The 18850-nt window shown below is 45.0% G+C and overlaps 1 protein-coding gene across 1 annotated transcript in view; it reads left to right on the top strand.

Annotated features, from left to right (window-relative positions):
* Positions 1–18850, top strand: part of BBS2 (Bardet-Biedl syndrome 2) — a 1290628-nt gene that overhangs the window by 1001019 nt on the left and 270759 nt on the right. Inside the window, exon 15 of the mRNA XM_069640291.1 lies at positions 10470–10607. Within this exon, the coding sequence (XP_069496392.1) occupies positions 10470–10607 (138 nt within the window). The remainder of the gene's footprint in view (positions 1–10469; positions 10608–18850) is intronic.

The raw sequence follows: 18850 nt of genomic DNA, 5'->3' as shown, positions 1-18850 counted from the left end.
TAACCAAAAATCATGTGTTTACAAAATCTTTTTTTAAACAATGTTCCAAGGACTTTTGAATTTCTATGACATCAAAATCCCCTTTCACACAAGCATTCACATAGCTAATACAGATTTCAATCTGTGTCCAAACATTCAATTCATGGCCTACACGTTTCGGATGTGCTATCCTCCATCAGGGCCTGTTCAACACTGACGTCTTATTTATACAGTTTCCAATTTCATCTGTTATTCTGAAAACAAAGTGCAGAATTCATCATTATAATCAAATTAAGTACATCTTGTCCGAAACTATAATTACCTCGGACAGTGTTAGATTAACTAACCTTTGAATTGTCTTGCTTCCAAAAGCGTCGTAAGATCTAGTCCTGGAATCCTAGAACTCAAAGCTCTTCACTTTTCTAACTGGTACAACCTACATAGAACAGTAATCACCATCACTATCAAGAATTGACCCAAGGACTTCACATCTCCACCTATAAAAGGATGTGAGAGTAACAGTACCTGGACCATGAGGATAGCAGTGTTGAGCCAAATAAATTCATGTCTTGATTCACCAACACCAGTTTAAATGGAGAAATTCCACTGTCTCCCAACAGAGGAACAACCTATGGGGCATAAATGACTTGGCTTAGACATATGTCACTGATTTCACCCAGGTAAGAGGCTCTGCCCACAAAAGTGCGCTAAACCCATAAGAGATACTAGACCTGCCAAAGTGGCACTGTCTGTTAGGTTACAAGTATCATGTGCTCATGGAAACTATTCCCAGTTTTATAATCCCACCTGGGCTAATGCGACCCTTACAAAGCAATACATTTGCTCTCATACTTACGTTGTCTATAAACTGTCGATAGAGAACAGGTCATTCTGATACTGACAAAGTGTATTAGACATGCCAGCATGGCCTTTTGTACACTGTGGGCAAAACCGCAGCATTATTTAAAGTACGCAGCATTTTCAAAGCAGTGACTCTGCTTGTGTGCTAATGTTGAAATTCGACTAGTGTTAAAGCTAAACTCTTTACACTTGAATGGAGACAGCCCATAATGGTCCCAAATGCTTGCTTACCTCCCAGAAACATTCAGTGAAGACTCTCCAGTGTGGAGAGCTTGACTGCCTAAGCCGTCGCATCTCACAACGCCCAGAGATATACACAGGGTTATCATGGATTCCACACGCGTGCGCACGTGTGTCCATGACCCCGTATTTACACCATCTTGATGGGGTAATTCAGGCCGTACACTACGGCAATATCATAATGTTGAAGATTAATAGCGATAGGGTGGGGATAAATAGAAAGGACAATCATCAGTACTGTCCTTACATCCCACCCCTCGCAAGACTATTTAGACACCTTGGGTCTTTAGTTGTCATACGTGCTTACCACCATAATAATAGGTAACATTTGAGCACACTGTCTTACTTGGCCACAATAGCTCAAGATCTGCTGATACCAGGACACCAGTTTTAATTGTGTTGTCCGCCGAAAACCTCTTGCCTGCTATAAGGACAGTGAAAAAATTAGACTAATCGTTGGACTATGGTACTGCCGCCATAATTTACTAACCCATTCAAAATAGTGTACATCCCTCATCATGTTGCTTTGTCATAGTTCAATACATACCCTCTATAAGCTTCTGAAACCAAGGAATTTAGCAGAGCCGCATGTTAACAATTTAGCATCACCAAAGTGCTGTTCCATCCTGTCACATCATGTTGGCTCACAGTCTCATAGCCTTAAAGGTGTTTTAACTAATACTAAAACTCTGATTATTTTCAATATAAATCCTTTCTTCAATTAGAGTACCTAATCAAGTGGTTTCAGCAGTAGCTGTTAGTCATTTCAACAATATTGTGTCTCATGTTTTCCCGTCTGTCCAACAGAATGGCTCACATTCTTTCGATTGTCAAGAGACCATATTATTAGGATAACCCATGAGGTCTAACAATTATTTGTTTGAAACCGTGCAACAACGGTTTCTGCAGTAACTATTACTTCCTTCAGCAAGGGTCAGGTTATACAATCTGTCCAACAGAGTGGCTCTCATTCTCTTGGTTATTATTAAACAATTTTGTTTGGACAATCCATGAAGTCTCACCAACAGTTTATTTGAAACAGTATATCCACGCACACTCACAAGAAGCACATTAAATCAAACTCGCAATTAATCCACCTTGGTGAGAGGGAATCTAATCTCTCAATCCATGTAATCTTTTTCTGTAGGAGTATCTTGTTACTGTCACCCCCTTTACTCCTCACTTTCACTTGTTCAAGAATTAAACACCTCATTTGAGCAATATTATTCCTTGCTTCCATGAAGTGGGTCGAGACCTGTGATTTCAGGTTTTTCATTCTTATATTAGATTTATGTTCTGTCCAGCGTGTTTTGCTTTGCGTGTAGTCATCCCTACGTAATACAAAGCACACTGTTATTTCAACTCATACACGACATTGTTGGAATCACACGTGCATGAATGATTCAGTTTGATTGCTTTACCCGAGTATGGGTGTCCGGTTTTGTTTCCCTTAACCACGTTGTCACAGTGCTGACAATTCAGGCATGGTGTCGTGCCCATATGTTGAAGTCCTGACGTTTTCTTACTATCGGCCAGTTCCGCTCTAACCAATGTGTTGCGAAGCGCCTGACTATTACCACAGGCAGAGGTCGGTAAATCCGGCAATGTTCTCTCCAGTGCCGGATCCATCTTCAACAACTGCCAATTTTTCTTCATTATTTTCTTGATTTGCCCACTCGGTAACGAGTGGGTGGTAACATAAACAATTGATTTTTCAACTCCCTTTTGTTTAGATTTTAGTAGGGACTCTCTCAACATCATTGCCTCCTTCTCCACTGCTTGGTCTATCAGTTCTTTCTTGTACCCTCTTTCGTAGAGATGCACAGGAATATAAACTGGATATTGTTTGTTTATACTTGGCACTCCTATGTGTAATGATATGTAATAAAACAAATTTGAATTCATGAAAAGCCAGATGCTTGCCAAAAAGAAAAATATGTATTGGTCCCTAACAGAAACTTGAGCATCGACTGTGTCTCCTAAACGGAGAAGATATTATTATTAAGCATTGTCCAAAAGCGCCCAAGCCATGCATGCAAACACCCACTTCTAGTGCATCCTACCTGTCAAATCAAAGGGTCTGGTGGAGTAAGGTCAAAATTGCATAAAGTAATGTATACTTAGGGGGGAAAAATGGCCTTCGCCTTAGCAAGTGTAAAAGATCAACTGTTCTATTGTATATTTTGTGGTCAAACAAGAAAGCTCACCACTATGTTATCGGCTCTGATATAGAGGAATTCGAGTCATAACCTTAAAATATAAAAACATATTATCAACATCAAGGCGTGTAATTGAATTTGCAGGTTATTGGAAAATACTATGATACTGCTGAAACGAACCGCTGGGTAGCAAACAGTCAATAAACCCACCTAATGTACTGGGTGGATGAACACCCGCAGCCCCAGTGGACAGGAAGCGGTGCCCCGCTTGTGTGTCGGTGCCATTTTTTAGGACCATCTGTATATATCCAAAGTGATGATGTCACAAGCACGTCAAGCATTCCAAAAATGAACAAAACCGTTGCCCTGAGCCAAATTAAATTTACGTTAACCTCAACATCTTAATAGTCGTGAACTGTTAAAAAAAACACAAATATGCATAATCCCACTGAAACTGACAATATTCGACATCTGATTGATATCTCATCCCAAAAATAGCTAATTGTGCTCTCCAGCACAGTGTCCGAGTACTAGTCAAATGCTCAAATACCGTTGGTATATGTTACTTTATAAACTTGATGTGATCTGCGTGTCCCTTGTGTTATTCAAGGATTCTCTTAATATACATATGTTGCTTCCTTCAACTAGAAAAGGTCTATATATATCGAAATGCGACACCACTATTAACAGTTAAGACAAATTGATATAGCCACTAAAGCCAAGGCGTCTGATGCAGGGGGTCATTCTTGGGTCATCAGCAGGCTGCCCGTTTTCATAGAAGTCTTGCTTCCAACAATGATATGTCGAACAGTCGCAGGAGTCCTGTTTTTATCTAAGATTCAGTGCTAAGGATCTGCACCAATCAAACAGCCAGTGGCTTTCCAATCATGAATAGCCACTGGCTACCACATCTGCCCACCAACAGAGTTTCTGGAACCAGAGATGTGGATTGGGACTAGACATTCCCAGACCCCTTCTCTGGCACACACAATTCCCATTAGACAGCGAAAGTCACAGCTTGTTCCGGGATAATGATTTCCATATAAGGCATTTCCTGACTTGAGAAGTCAGGAAGAAGGCCAAATAAGAACATGGCCAAAGAACAAGCTAAAAATCTCATGGCATAGCCATTGTAGGGTGTTAGTCACATTTGTATTTGTTATTTATATAGTGCCTTACGCCAAGGCGCTGAACACAACCCAATTCACAGTACAGTGATTATGATACATATCAATACACTACACAGCAAGTAAGCAAATTCAGAACACATTTGGTTGAAGTTCAGAATTAAGGTTGAAGTAGAAAGCTTTTTAGAGCAGCACGCAAAACAGAGTAAGAGTCAATAGATCGAAGAAAAAGGAGATCGAAGAAAAAGGGGGTGGGCTTTCAAATGGAGAGGAGGAAGCTACCTTTAAGTAGCCATTTGTGGTAAATGCAAAATTGCATGAGTGAAATAACGCAAAATTGGTAAAAGTATTGCAGCTGCCACCAGCTTGTCTTAGTCACATTATATAAGTAACCAAAAAGCCATTATACAAAAATATATGATTACTAATTATCCAAACGGCATATCAGTGTAAGTTGATGTGTGCACTTGTAACAATACAAGAATTTATAAAGATAGACATAGTCTCTCAGAACTGATGGTCCTAGGGACTGGTAATTCCCCCATAAGAATGAGCAAAACAGGCAAGGGAAGTAACTTGCCTCCAGAAAATCTGGATAGAGTTTAAAACATGGAAAAAGAAAGGGTGTCCCACAGAGATCTATGGACGGAAAGGTACAAAAAGAAAACTGGTCCCAACGGGCAGGGTGAAAGAGTTTAGGGGTTGGGGGAATGGGGAGGGGAGTAGAATGAGCCCCAGTCCTCTGGCTCCCCTATACGTGTGTTGTGGTATAACATTAGTACCGTTGTGGATTGCCATGCCATACAACCTCCTTGCTGTCAGGGCCTCTTCTCATTCAGCCACTCCATAAGACCCCAGGCAGCTGCCAAGAGAATTCTGATCAGAGTCCTGTGAAGGGGTGAAACACTGCACAGTGCAACCTACTTTTCAAGATCCAACATTCACACAGAGGCTTCACTATTACAACAGAGAAGAGGAAATTAATTTTGACCAACTTAGAGTGGAGAGAGCCCATAAAGCAACGCTTCCTTTCCTGCATGGAAAACATAGTGAACACTGAAAGGGGTGCAGGTCGTAAAGATATTTTTAAAAGTTATCCTGACAAAACCCCAACCTCTTTGGTGAAAGACAGACGAACAGAGTAAAGATGAAAGGTGTTCGGATGAGGTCAAGGGCAGAGGTGGTGGACCAAAAGACCAGGCAGAGGAGAGCAGACAGTGGAGAAAAGTGTTGCAGAGATTGTGGTGGTGGCAGGTGAGGTGTTACGTGCGAGGGGGAGTGGTACCAATCGAGATTGAGAAGTGAGAGATGGGGTCACTGAGAGGGTAAGTGAGAGGCAGAGACGTTGGTGAGAATAGTAGGAAGGTGGAGGCATAAGTTTGCCGTGTGTGAGATGGTGAGTGAGAGAGCGAGAGAAGGGGGAGAAAGAGAGGTAGAAATGATGTCATTTATAACGCGCCTGTACTCGAGTGTTTCAAGGCATGAGTATGCGAGAAAGAGAGAGATCTGCAAGAGACTTGTGGAGGGGGGAAGATGCAAGGAAGGACCATAGAAGCATGAGATGGTAACGACGGAGTGAGTAAAGAGAGAGAGAGATGAGAGACGAGAGAGAAGAGGGGGCGAGCAGATGATTAGTAATACTGGAGGTGGAAAGAGAGTAGAGTGATAATAGCTAGAACACAAGGGATAGTATAAAAAGGTGGAAAGAGAATAGAGAGAACATGGGCGATAGTAGAAATGGTGGGAAGAGAGTAGAGAAAACCCAAGAGATAGCGGAGAAAGTGTCACCGTGAGGGAAGAGAGAATTAATAGGAGAAAGACTGGTGAGAACGAGAGACAGAAAAGAAACAAGAAATCTACTTGGGCAAATCCAAATCAACCTAGGACAAGGGTCCCTCTAGAAAATCCCCTGAGGTAGAGAGATGGATCAGGCCAAGCCCTTCAGACCCTCCCGTAGCGCAGCTTAGACTTAGATAGTGGAGGGTACCTTGCTGAAGGTCTTAGACTAAAAAATCTGTTGTTAGGAATAGGGACTTCTAGGCTAGATTGGAGGGAGCTCACTTGACGTTGGAGTTTAGCCCCCGCGTCAAATTCATCCTCTCGAGAATACTATTTGTATACATACAATCTGGTAAAACTTTATACACCCTTTTCTGTGGTTTATTAAGACCATTCATGACATCTCAGAATCCTCAGTACATTTAGCCGGAAGTAAACGAGAGATGGTTATAATTATCTTGTCACCAATGGGAAGGAGGTAGCATGTCGAGCTCTGATGTCAAGGCTCTACTCTAGGCTGTGTCAGAAGGGCTGTGGACACCAGTTCAGTCACCCAGAGATTTTCCTGCCTGAGGAAATCTGGATTCGAACCGGATGACCACTTGTTTGGGCCGAAGATCAACAATGGCATAGAAGCATTTCAGGTATCTGCCAAATCTTTAGGGTCTGCAGTACGTCACCAACCAGTGCAAGCATCGACATCTGCCTGGAGAGGCAGGTCTTTTTTTATAATCTTGTTACTTCAGCCAAAGAGGCAGGGGCCATTCCTCAGCAAAACTGGGTCAAAGGAGATTCTCCAGCCCAGGCAGGGGCATAGATGGTAATGGACCACAGGCTACCACTGCTGCTGTTGCCTCAACTGCACAAAACTGCAACAAAACTACTTTGCGGTGTTCTCACATGCCTAGAGATTGGGAGCAAAATTAGCTCTGCAATCCGAAGAACGGTTGCATATAACTTGGAATGCATTAGCACACCAGGTGGTAAACCAGACTTGTGTCTCCCATCCCTAAAACACCATTTGGAGTGCCCCCTGCCTTCACTGCTTTCTCTGCCACCAGATCTGCTACTTCAGCAGGAGAGTATTACCTCCTAGTTGCGGCGGAAAGCTTGGGAATCGAACATTGTATATACTCCTATTGCACATTACTGCATTTTAATTTTGAGCAGATATTGCAAAATGCCATGTTTGACACGATAGTTTCTTGATTGTGCAGGGCAAGGCTTTAGACTTTACTGTGCATGTGTTAGAAATTAAGGCTCTTTGCCCAGTGTGTAGAAATGCTCACCTTCAAATCTCTCGCTTTAACTTCCGACATGTTTCCCTTTTGGCATATGTAAACATGTTTTAGGCTCCCGCTTTCTTGGGAAAAGCGGCATTAGCAGATGGAAGACATCATATCACAAGCGTTCTCACCTGCTTCAGAGCATGTGTGAATCTTTGATGAGTACATTAACCGTCACTAAATGCATTACGATATGCTGCCCTGCCTGATAACACTGACTGACATAAAAACGCAGCTGGTATCAAAGGCTTGTATAGTGGGGCTTTGTTTCCTGATAGCAACATTGTTTCAGTATGATTCCTTGCTCTGTTTGGACTACCTCTTCCATTGAAATGCACGTCTTCCTTTGGGTATAAGAGAACGCTGCATAGAGGGAGGGGGGTCTCGCGCCAAAGTCCCATGCAGCCATTGGTTTTGTTCTTATTATTGCTTTATACTAATAGATAGTTCACCAATCCACTGGAATCGTGAGTGGTCATTTATTTCCTCCATATAGGTCCTATCAGACTAGCGCTAATGGCGTTCTTGCCTTTGTTTCAAAGGAAAACGTCCATGATCGCGACGGCCACACAGTGGCCATGTCCCAACAAGAAATGAGGTGTGGTGCCACTGATCCTGTGCAAGGAGGCAATGCAGCTCTAGTTTTGGCATTATAGAATGGGCATTCCTTGTCCGCAGTACATTGTGCTGGGATGGAGAGCACAACAGCAGATTCCGTGAGCAAGCAGGGCTTGGTCTCCCACGAGTGGGAGTTGTGCTGGGAAGTTCTTTCAGAGATCCTTTCCCTTTGGGGAAACCCTCAAGTGGATCTGTTTGTCTCCAATTCCAACAGGAAGTGTGAGCTGTACTGTTTAAGGGGATTTCCCCTGAGAGAAGCACAGGGTGATGCATTTGTAGTGAACTGGAACATTCCATTTCTATTTGAATTTCCCATCAATTCTTGTCATCCCTCGCATTCTCAGGAGGTTGAAAGAGTTTGAGACCACCATGATCCTAATTGCTCCCGATTGGCCCATGAGGACATAACATACCCACCTGTCCCTCAGGCCCTCTTCCCCGGATAGCAGACTTGCTCTCAAAGGCAGAATGCCTGGTCCTTCATCTGATCATCAACACTCTCAGCCTTCATGCATGGCTTCTGAACTGATGAGCTACAAGGACTGGGACCTTCCAGGGGCGTCCTGGAGGCTTTGCTTTCAGCAAGACCAGCAACAAAGTGTGACTGTATGGCTAAACAAATTTGCCCTTATTTGTGCAATACAGATATACTTTTGCCTTTTCTTTTGCACCTTACTGAAGAAGGTCTTCAAGGGACTGCAATAAAAGGATATATGAAAATGCATTATTTTACCAGACCTGCAGTAATCCAATTTCTCAAAGGCCTGATAAATTAGTTTCCTCTGGCTCGCTTCACTGTGCTAGCCTGGTATTTAAACCTTCTGAAGGGGTGGGGGCCTTCCAGCCCAGTCATTTGTGTCCACTCAGACTCCTTACTTGACAGGCATGTTTTTCGTGGCGATCCTCTCCGCACTAAGGGTCAGAGAATTGTAAGCCCCAATTTATGGTATTCGCCAAAGACAAATTAACCTTTCGAGTCAGACCAACTCCAAGCACTACTGCCTGGATTCTGCCTCTGGCCAGGATGCCCAATTTTGTAGGGCTGTCCTCCAAAAGGTTTGGATCTTTACCTTTTGGTTCTCTCCCCTCTCCTCCATGATATGCATACTGCTTTGGGTGTCTAGCTAAGAGGAGTGACTGGTGGGACACTATCCATTCAAAGAACAAATTACTTCCCTCCGGTGATGTTCTTTTTGATGGATGTTCCTGCCACAGATTCCTCAATACCCTCATATCCTATCTCTGATTGAGAGCTCATTCAAATAATGCTGTGGTTGCTGATTCCCCAAGGTGATTGAGCGAGGGGGGAAAACCAAAAACGTACATGGACATTGCTTGCCAAATGCAGCATTGAAGAATGCATACGTCGAGGGCCCCGGATGACTAGATTACATGGCAACCCCTGCTGGTGAATCGTTTTCTGCAATCAACTGTAAATGCTCAAATATATATAAAATGAAGAATCTTTTGGAGTAACATCCGTCAGAACATTTTATGCTGGAGGTAGGTAATTTGTTCTTTGAACTCAGACAAATGCCCACTGTTTTGGATTGCTGCAAGTCTATACCATTGAAACCAAACTTAAAACCTTTTAGAGGCCGTCTGAGGCACGAGTACCTGACTGAGAGGGAACCAAGTGTGAAAACCTGGGAGGAAGGGACAGAGGGGGTCAGGAGACTCAGCCCTCAGCCAAACCAAACGACCATCCTCTGTTGGCTCAGCCAAGCACCAGAAGACCTAATCTTCAGGGAGGCTGAAATATCTGAGCAGGAGATGGACAACCTCCCGACTGAAGAATTCCTGCTCTACATCTCCCTCCTCCGGTGTCACAGTTGGGCTTGCAGGCTGTAGACCGACTGGCCTGGAGACACTGACAATGGTGCAGGAAACCAGAAAACAAAGAATTGAGATTTTGCTTGTTCGGTGCTTTTCCTTGTACAGTGTATTTTCCCAAGATACGGGAACCTCCTGACAACCAGCAAACACTAGTTGACAACAGAGACATTATTCTGATTGGAACTTCCTTTTTATGTCCCAATTCTTTCAGCCTGGAAGGGAACCAGGATACCACCTGAACTCCGAGAGACATTGTGACTTTGGTTTTCCATATATTTTAGTGAGAGCATCCTGACATCTTTGAGGACTGCTAAATGTCTTTTCCCTTTTTGTTATTTTGGTCCAGCATTGTACTCGTCTCGCAGACCACATTAAACTTATTTGATTGAGTCTGGTCTGTTGATCCCCATCACCAACGTCAGTGCCTAGCAATGGCTTGGCATTTAGTCTACCATATACTCACTGAATATTGTCTTTTTTGTTCTTTTTAGCTGTACTCATTTCCCTAATTAGAACATATCATTTTACAAACCATCTTAAAGTAAATTAGCTTTGAACTGTTAATTATGTTTTCAATCTTTTAGATTTCGGTGAATACTGATGACATTGATCTGGCTGGTGACCTCATTCAGTCCTTATCTTCATTTTTGGCAATCGAAGAACTTCAGGTTGAAGCAGACTTTCCGAAATACTTTGAAGAGCTGCGTAAGGTTCTGCTACAGGTCAGTTGTTGTTTATACTCTTTTTTTAAATTAATTTTCAACAACACAAAACAATATTTCCTGCCCCCACCAACCCTCCCATTTAGTTCTGACTCAAACCCCCCCCCCTACCCACCCACCCCCCCTATTCTTGGGATCCATGGAACCTGTTGACCCACTCAAAACCTAGCCGTGACCGCTCCGTTAGTTCAAGTCAAACAGACTTGAGAGCTGGGGGCTCCATTGTGCTCTATAATCCTCCCTTAGGAAAGCCAGAACCTTGCTCCAGTCTCTGGTGAATCACAGTAGGTTGTTGTTCATGGTGTATGTTGCCCGTTCCAATGCCACGAAGACCCAGATTTTGCGTATCCAGTCTTCGATCGTGGGGATTGCCTCTCCTTACCATTGCTGCGCTATGAGCAAAATTGCTGCCAAGGTAAGTATCACCCGAGCCTGTGTCCTTCCCCTGCGTTCCTTCTCTGCCCCCCCTCTCTTCCCCCAATAATACCTCTTCCGGGGGGGCCCCTTCCCTAAACACCTGGGCTTGCGACTCCTGCTCCTCACTCCAGAATGATCCGATCTTAGGGCACCTCCTCCATATGTGGAATCCTGTTCTTCTTCCCAACAACCTTTCCAGCAAGCTGGTACGACCTCGTGGAAGACCTTATGAAGGCGCGCCAGGGTATAATGCCATTCAAGTAATATTTTATACCAACATTCTTGCAATTGGGAGGCCCTGGCCACCTGTGTTATCTGTTTCCACAGTCTCTCCCATTCCTCCTTATTGATTTCCCTTCCAATCACCCTCTCCCAGCGACCCATATAGAGCCATGACACTCTGGGTAGCTTTGCTCAAGATCCTATAAAGGTTCAACACCATGCCTCTAACCCCGTCATGTATTGTGAGGAATTTCTCAAATGGGGTGAGTTGTCAGGTGGCTGACGCTTTTACCTCTTTCCTCCACCTCAAAGCTTTCCTTGCATTCTATAAATGACTTGATATTTGCACCTTGAAACATGTGTTGCTGCGCTTGGCACCCTCCTTCCTGTCATTGGGCGAATACTCCCTGTTCCCTTCCTGGCATGAATTCCGGGTTCGCAAAAATGGGGGTAAATGGAGATGGGAAGGTCATAATCCCATATTTCCCTGGATTACCGTGAATTGTACTAATTCGAAATATTTGAAGCAGAAAAAAACAAAAGTCATTTGACAAAAACTCCTTTCGGTTTTCACTCCCCTGAACATTTCTGACATCCCACTGCCCCCACCTCTTGGCGACACACCTCCTTGTGTGCCGCTGTCTCCCGATTCCCTCTGCAACGCACGTTCCCTTCACTTGCTTTTTTTCTTCCCATATTTTATTGAATAGGGAGCGTGAGACAAACCTGCAACTGCTGATGGTATTATAGTGAACAAGGTTGCGGGGGACACCCCTGCGGCCATTGTTCACTGTAATGACAACGAATGGGGGATTTATTCAACATTTTTCAGCTGTAGTAATTTTCGGACAGACAATTTTTGAATTTAGCCTATCCCACGTGTCTGTTATCAATCTTGTTATCGCACTCTGGTACATATGCTGTGGTCTCTGTTGGCGTGGAAGCCACAATATCTCCTTCAACTTGTCTAGCTACCACTCGGTTTATGATTACCCACTGTTTCCCCTTTTGCCTGGAAAACCACTCCCATACAATAAGCATTTGGACTGCCTCATAGTACAGCTGAAGGTTGGGGAGCGCCATCCCTCCCTTCCTTCTCGGGGCTGTAAAAAGGGCCCAGCTCAACCTCAGCCTCTTCCCCTCCCGTATAACATCGCTCATCAACTTTCCAAGTTCCTTGAAGAAGCTATTCGGGACCGCTGTCGGTATTGCTTGCAACAGATATAGAAGCCTCAGGAGCATCACCATCTTAATTGCCACCATTCTACCCACCTATGATACCCTGAGATTCTTCCATTTTTGTAGGTCCGACTTTATCGCTGTGAGCATGGACGGGTAGTTGGCTGCATACCATCCCAATAACAGTGGCGAGATCCGAACTCCCAGATATTTTATCCCTCCTGACTTCATGAGAAAGGTGAGGAAAGCTTTTAACTCCACTACCTCACTGCCCCTTACTCTGACATTGAGCAACTCTGACTTCTCAATGTTGATTTTAAGACCAGAGGCCTCCCCAAAGCTATCTAGTAACCCCCTACATGCCCTCAGCGACTGTCTCGACTTTGATAGTGTTATGAGCATGTTATCTGCAAAGGCAGCTACTATGGTGGACCCAGCCAAAGGGTACCCTCTGTACCCTCTATACCTCCCTAGATTCCCCCAGGGCCTGCAGTAGCGGTTCTCAATGGTATCGGTGGAGAAAATCTCGTTAAAAAAAAAGTGAATATTTGAAATGATCGGATTTAGTTTGTACCAAAATTATGTACAGCCGAAAATTTCAACCATTCGGTTTTCATTATAGCGAACAAGGGAAGTAGGGGTCTACAATGGCTAGTTAGCTGTGGGGTGCTTATTTTGAATACAAACATTTAGAATTCGACATTTTCGTCTTCAAAATGTTGGTATTCGAAATAATCACGTACATCCATTCTAAATATATCGCATAGAGCAAGGGGAGAGGTGGCATCCCCACATAGAGCAGGGGGAGAGGGGGCATCCCTGCTTGCTTCCCCTGCTTAATTGAATGACCCGGGATGTGGAACCATTGATAAGAAGAGGAGCCTTAGGTGTCTTGTATTTGGCCTGCACCATTCGTAAGAAATCCTCTCCCACCCCCATCCGTTCCATTACTCTAAACTAGAAATTCCATGCCACCCTGTCATAAGCCTTGTCGGCATCCAGGGATAGGAGGATCGAGGGTACCCCTGTTTACTGGGCCTTCTGTAACAAGTGCGCAACATGCCGGATGTTATCGAAAAGTCTGCCGCCCCAGTACAAAGCCTGATTGATCAGGGTGAACCAGGCTTGGGAGAAATGCCTGTAGTCTGTTGGCCAGGATTTTAATGCATATTTTAGCATTGAGATTTATCAATGCTATTGGTCTGTTGGACGTGCATCTAGTGTGGTCTTTGTTAAACTTGGGGATTAGTTATTTTTGCTTCCTCCATAAAGACTGATATTCTGCCTGTCCCCCAAAAGTGATTAAAAAAGCTGGATTGATATGGGGCCAGAACTCCCACATATGTTTTGTAAAAGGATGCCATAAAGCCATCCGGTCCAGGCACCTTATTTGGGGGAAGGCCTACTATTACCTTTCGGACCTCTTCCTGTGTGACCTCCGTTCTGAGTATTTCCCTCGCCACCCCTCCCACCGAGGAGAGTTGAATCTCCTTCAGAAATTCTTGTTGAGCACTGACTCTGTGGGTTTTGAGTGCTGTATAGGTCTGTGTAGTAGATAGCAAAGCATTCCTGAATTTTCTCTGTTGGAGTGGCGGATCCCCTGTTCGTCCATTATGGCTACAAAGGTGTTGTCCCCGGTTGCGCCCCTATGGAGTCGTGCGAGAAACGCATCCACCTTAATGGCTTTTAAGTAAAACTTGTGCCGTGCAAATAGTAATGATGCCTCTGCTCTTTTAATCCTGAGGACGTTGGGTTGGCCTCCCACCATCCTGTATTCCTTCATTCTTTTCTTTGAGGGTGTCTCCCCTGCTCAATGCCTAGACTCCTCCACCGCACCCTTTAGCTGGGTTTCGAGAGCTTTCAATTGCCTATCCCTTTGTGCCTTAGCGGCTATACACTCCCCCCTCATTCTATCTCTGAAAGCATCCCATCGGACGCTTTCTCCTGCGCCGGCTGCATTGTATAACATAAAAAAGTCGCTGATTTTCCCTTCCAGCTCCTCGAGTCAGTTCCCCTGGGAACTTCCAGACCCAGATCCTTGTCCTATGTCCCGGTAGGTGCAGCTTCATTGCTACCACTTTGTGGTTTGCTATAGCCATGGGCCCCCCCACTGCTCCAAGCAAGTGGGCGAAACTCATATTTCTCCAGCATTGAATCTTTCATAGATTCAGATGCTTGAATATTCCCCATCATCAGACTGGGAATCCTCGGTGATAAAATAATTATTGAAAAATGTTTAATATACATCCATTATTCCATAGAGAATGCATGTAAATACCCCATTGTGGCCTATGAGCCATTCTATTGTGTAGTCCCTCCACCTCACTTTGGTCCTTTATGGCCCCAACCAATGAGGTGACAGGGCTTAAGCTCCTCCCCAGTCAGCCAGCTTCAGATTTTTCACTGCAGTCCAACAACAGAGGGAATCCTCCAGCTCTCTGACCTTTCGAATATTCTTTCTCCTTTTTTGTGTAGTATATATTATTAAAATATATTCTACTGTTTCCCCTGCTTAGGGACTATATATTCTGAACTTTTGGGTACCGAGAATCTTTTTTCTTACCCCAAATTCGTCGAGTGAATTTCTCCTCAGCATGGCTGAACTTCAGGCTGCCAAGAAGCCTTCCCTGTTCAGGGACTGCACGAGGTGCAGGAACACAATGGTCTACATGAAGGATCCACATGACCACTGCATCTACTGCCTATACCCTCATGACATCAATAAATGTGAAATTTCCAGGTCTTTCTCCACCAAAACCCTGCAAGACAGACACAGGAGACTTCTGTTACATCTGGAAGCCAAAGGTCTGTCCTCTGACGAGGAGTCTGCTAAAACAGCTCCTGTACTGTCTACTAAACCATCTGAGTGACAAACTTCTAAGAGAAGGGCCTCTTCAGTGGAAAGGAGTTCCTCTCCCACTCTAAAGAATAAGAGAAAGTTGGAAACCACTTCTTCCATGCCTCCCTTGGGCTCTGGAGGCCACAAGATATGACATCCTGAAGAAAAAAACACCTCCAAAGGTAAGGAGGTGTTTAAAAAAAAACAGAGGTGGGCTGGGGGCAGTCGTCCACAGAGAAGCCGTCTACGAGCGGCAGTAAAGATAGAGACCCACCGACGACCAAGCCGTCGCGAAACCCTCATCGACGACGACACTCCAAGCCTCATCGTCCACGACCAAATCTCGTCGATAGATAAGGGTCATCAACCATCTTCAAAGTCTTCGTCCACGAAACCACAGTCGACGAAGCCGTCGTCCACGAAGCCACTATCGACGAAAGCACCGCCGATGACACCACAAGCTTCTTCGTCTACGGAAGAAATAGGGCCCAAAACACCCCTCGCGGACGTCATGGATAAACCATCCAATGTGAGCAGTCTCCCCAAGCCTATGGGAACAACGCCTCCAGTTTCAGAAGCTCCTGAGCCAGTTGGAGCACAATTATCTCCTTTAAAAAAGATGACAGAACTCCCCGACATCATTCTTCAAGAGGAGTTCTCAGACACAGAATTTCTTGGTGAGCAACCTTTTCTCACCCCCAAGGGAAACAGTCCTTCTTGGCAACCGTCTACTGAGGTCGTTGCCGATCCTTATGACCCTGTGCTCATGGAATCGATGCGAAGGATCGAGGAATTCAACAGATGTCAAGAAGAAAAGAATTGGTCATCCGTGACGAAGGAGTCGAGAACCCCCCAGAGGGACATCTCACCTCGACATAGTACACCAAGACACTCCCCTTTCAGGAGTAGACCACAGAATAAGAGTACGATCGCATGAGCCTCCACGTAGATCCAGGAGCAGAACACTCAGTGCTTCAGCAACAAGGGTGCCTTCTTCAGCATCGTCACATAGACCCCGATCTCCGGTTCGAGATCCAACTATGGTGCCATCGTCTGTGTCAGTCTCGGATTGGCAAGAGGACCCGTTCAGGGATTTCTCAGACCCTGAGGAAGGGGAAATCACACAGGAGCACAGGAGCCTGATGCTCCCAGCAAATTGGACGATTATATTGTTGAAAAGCCCAGAAAGAAAGACTCTCCAGGTGATTCTTCACCACCGGACGATTTAGTATTGTTTCATACTATTATTGGAAAAGCTGCAGACTTGTTCAAATTACAAGTTACATCGGAAGAGAAGAAGTCAGTGCTTTATGAGCACAGGGACAAGCGCAGAAGAACGGTTACCACCATGCCTCTTCTCGACACCATATGGGAGTCTCCGTCGAAGATACTGGCCACGCCATTATCCACATCTGCGCTGGTTTCAAGACCTGAAAAAGAAATACAAGCCACCAGACTCAGCACCGCTTTGTCTAAGGGGTCATACTAAGCCAGACTCTGTTATCACTGTAGCGGCCAGAAAGAAGTTAGCCAACCCTTCATCACCACTGTCAGAACCGCCAGACAAGGAAGGTCGTAAGTTGGAAGCCATGGGTAGAAAAGTGTCCTCCTCAGCATCTCTCACTATTAGAGCGGGCAACGCGCTAGCCATGACAGCTAGGTTTGACCGCAAGCTTTGGCTTTGCATGTCGAAGCTGACCAAACATCTACCTGCGGATCTCCAGGAAGAAGCCAGGTGCATCATTGCAGACGGAGAAGCTACTTCAGATCACATGATCGACGCTGCAGTCGATGTGGCTGAGTCAGGATTCAGGCAGATGGCTCACAGCACTGTATTAAGGAGACAGGCCTGGATAAAAGCCTTGAATTTGAGACCTGAGGTGCATGCTCAAATATTGGACATGCCCTTCGATGGGCAAGAGTTATTTGGTAAGAAGGTCGATGACCACCTAAAAGGAATAAAGATGGACATGGACACAGCTCGAGCCATCAGTTCCTTAAAGGATAAATATAGAGACCGTAGGTCTTTTCGCCCTTTTTGAGACTCATCGTCAAAAGACAGAGGATATAATCGATCTTCCTATGGTCAAAAGACACAAGGAAACACATTCCAGGACAACAGATACCAATCCTCCAACAAGTACTCCCAGAGAGGAAGACGCAGCTCTACCAAAGGTAAAGCCCAGAACAAACAAAATGGACAGGTCGGATCTTCCCCCTCAATATCACACACCTGTGGGGGGGGAGAGTAAGCCCATTTTTTCAACGCTGGCATTCGATAACATCGGACAAGTCGTTGTTACAGTTGGTCCGCGAGGGTCACACCATAGAATTTCTAGACCAACCATCATCCCTTGCTCCCACCCCTCGCAAAGTGCACATGCTACGGCACGTCATGTCCGAAGTTAAAAAATTACTGCACAAAGCAGCAATAGAATCAGTTCCTTACCCTCAGAAGGGAAAAGGTTTCTACTCCCGCTTCTTTCTGATCAAGAAGAAAAACGGCCAGTGGAGACCCATATAGAGCACTCAACAAATATATCAAACGCATCAAATTCAAAATTATATCCCTGCAAGGCATCCTACCGTGGGTAAACAGAAACGACTTCCTAGCCACTCTGGACTTGGAGGATGCATATTTCCACATTCCAATTCATCCTGCCCACAGACAGTTCCTCAGGTTTGCTGTAGGAGATCTGCATTTCCAATTCCGGGTGCTCCCGTTCGGGCTCAAATCAGCACCAAGAGTGTTTACCAAATGTCTAGCGCCTGTAGCAGCAAAACTCAGAAGGATGGGAACGGAAGTCTTTCCATATTTGGACGACTGGTTGATTAGGGCGAGCTCCTCCAGTCACGCCTGCTTGGCATTTCCGACTCCTCAAAGGGTTAGGTTTTTCGATAAACATAAAATCCCGCCCAGTGCCCAGCAAGACAGTTCTCTTCCTGGGGGCCGAGTTTGACACCAGCATTCCCAGGGTAAGACTATCAGTGGACAGAGTAACAGCTATCCTCAGCTCAACCTCATGGTTCCTAGAAAAAGGGACAACCACGTTAGGCTCTTTCAAATCCCTCCTGGGAATGATGTCCTCATGTATATTTCTCATACCAAATTGCAGACTTTGCATAAGACCAGTCCAGGAGGCCCTCTACCACCAATGGAAACAAGCTATAGGTTCATGGGAGGATGTAGTTCAGATACCGACGACAGTACACAAAGCACTTCAGTGGTGGAATACTCTGCAGAACCTGCTACAAGGAATGGCTTTCAAGGCACCAACATCTACTCTTCTCAAGGACAGATGCGTTCCTTTCGGGCTTGGGAGCTCACCTAGTGGACCTCCAAACAAAAGGGACTTGGTCAGAACACGAATCACAGCTCCACATCAATGTCTTCGAGCTCAGGGCGATACGGTGGGCTCTGAAAGCCTTCCTTCCAGTAGTAGCTGGACAGGTACTGACCATCCAGACAGACAATACAACCTCCATGCACTACACAAACAAGCAAGGGGGCACGAAATCAGAGGTCTTGTCGCAAGAAGCTCAACTGCTATGGGCATGGGACTTACACCACAGAGTCCAAATCAGG

Source organism: Ambystoma mexicanum, chromosome 1q (genome assembly GCF_040938575.1).
Source record: "Ambystoma mexicanum isolate Mex_15411 chromosome 1q, UKY_AmexF1_1, whole genome shotgun sequence".
NCBI classification, from domain to species: Eukaryota; Metazoa; Chordata; class Amphibia; order Caudata; family Ambystomatidae; genus Ambystoma; species Ambystoma mexicanum.
The sequence above is the reverse complement of the archived record's forward strand: the minus strand, read 5'-3'. Positions and strand labels throughout refer to the sequence as shown.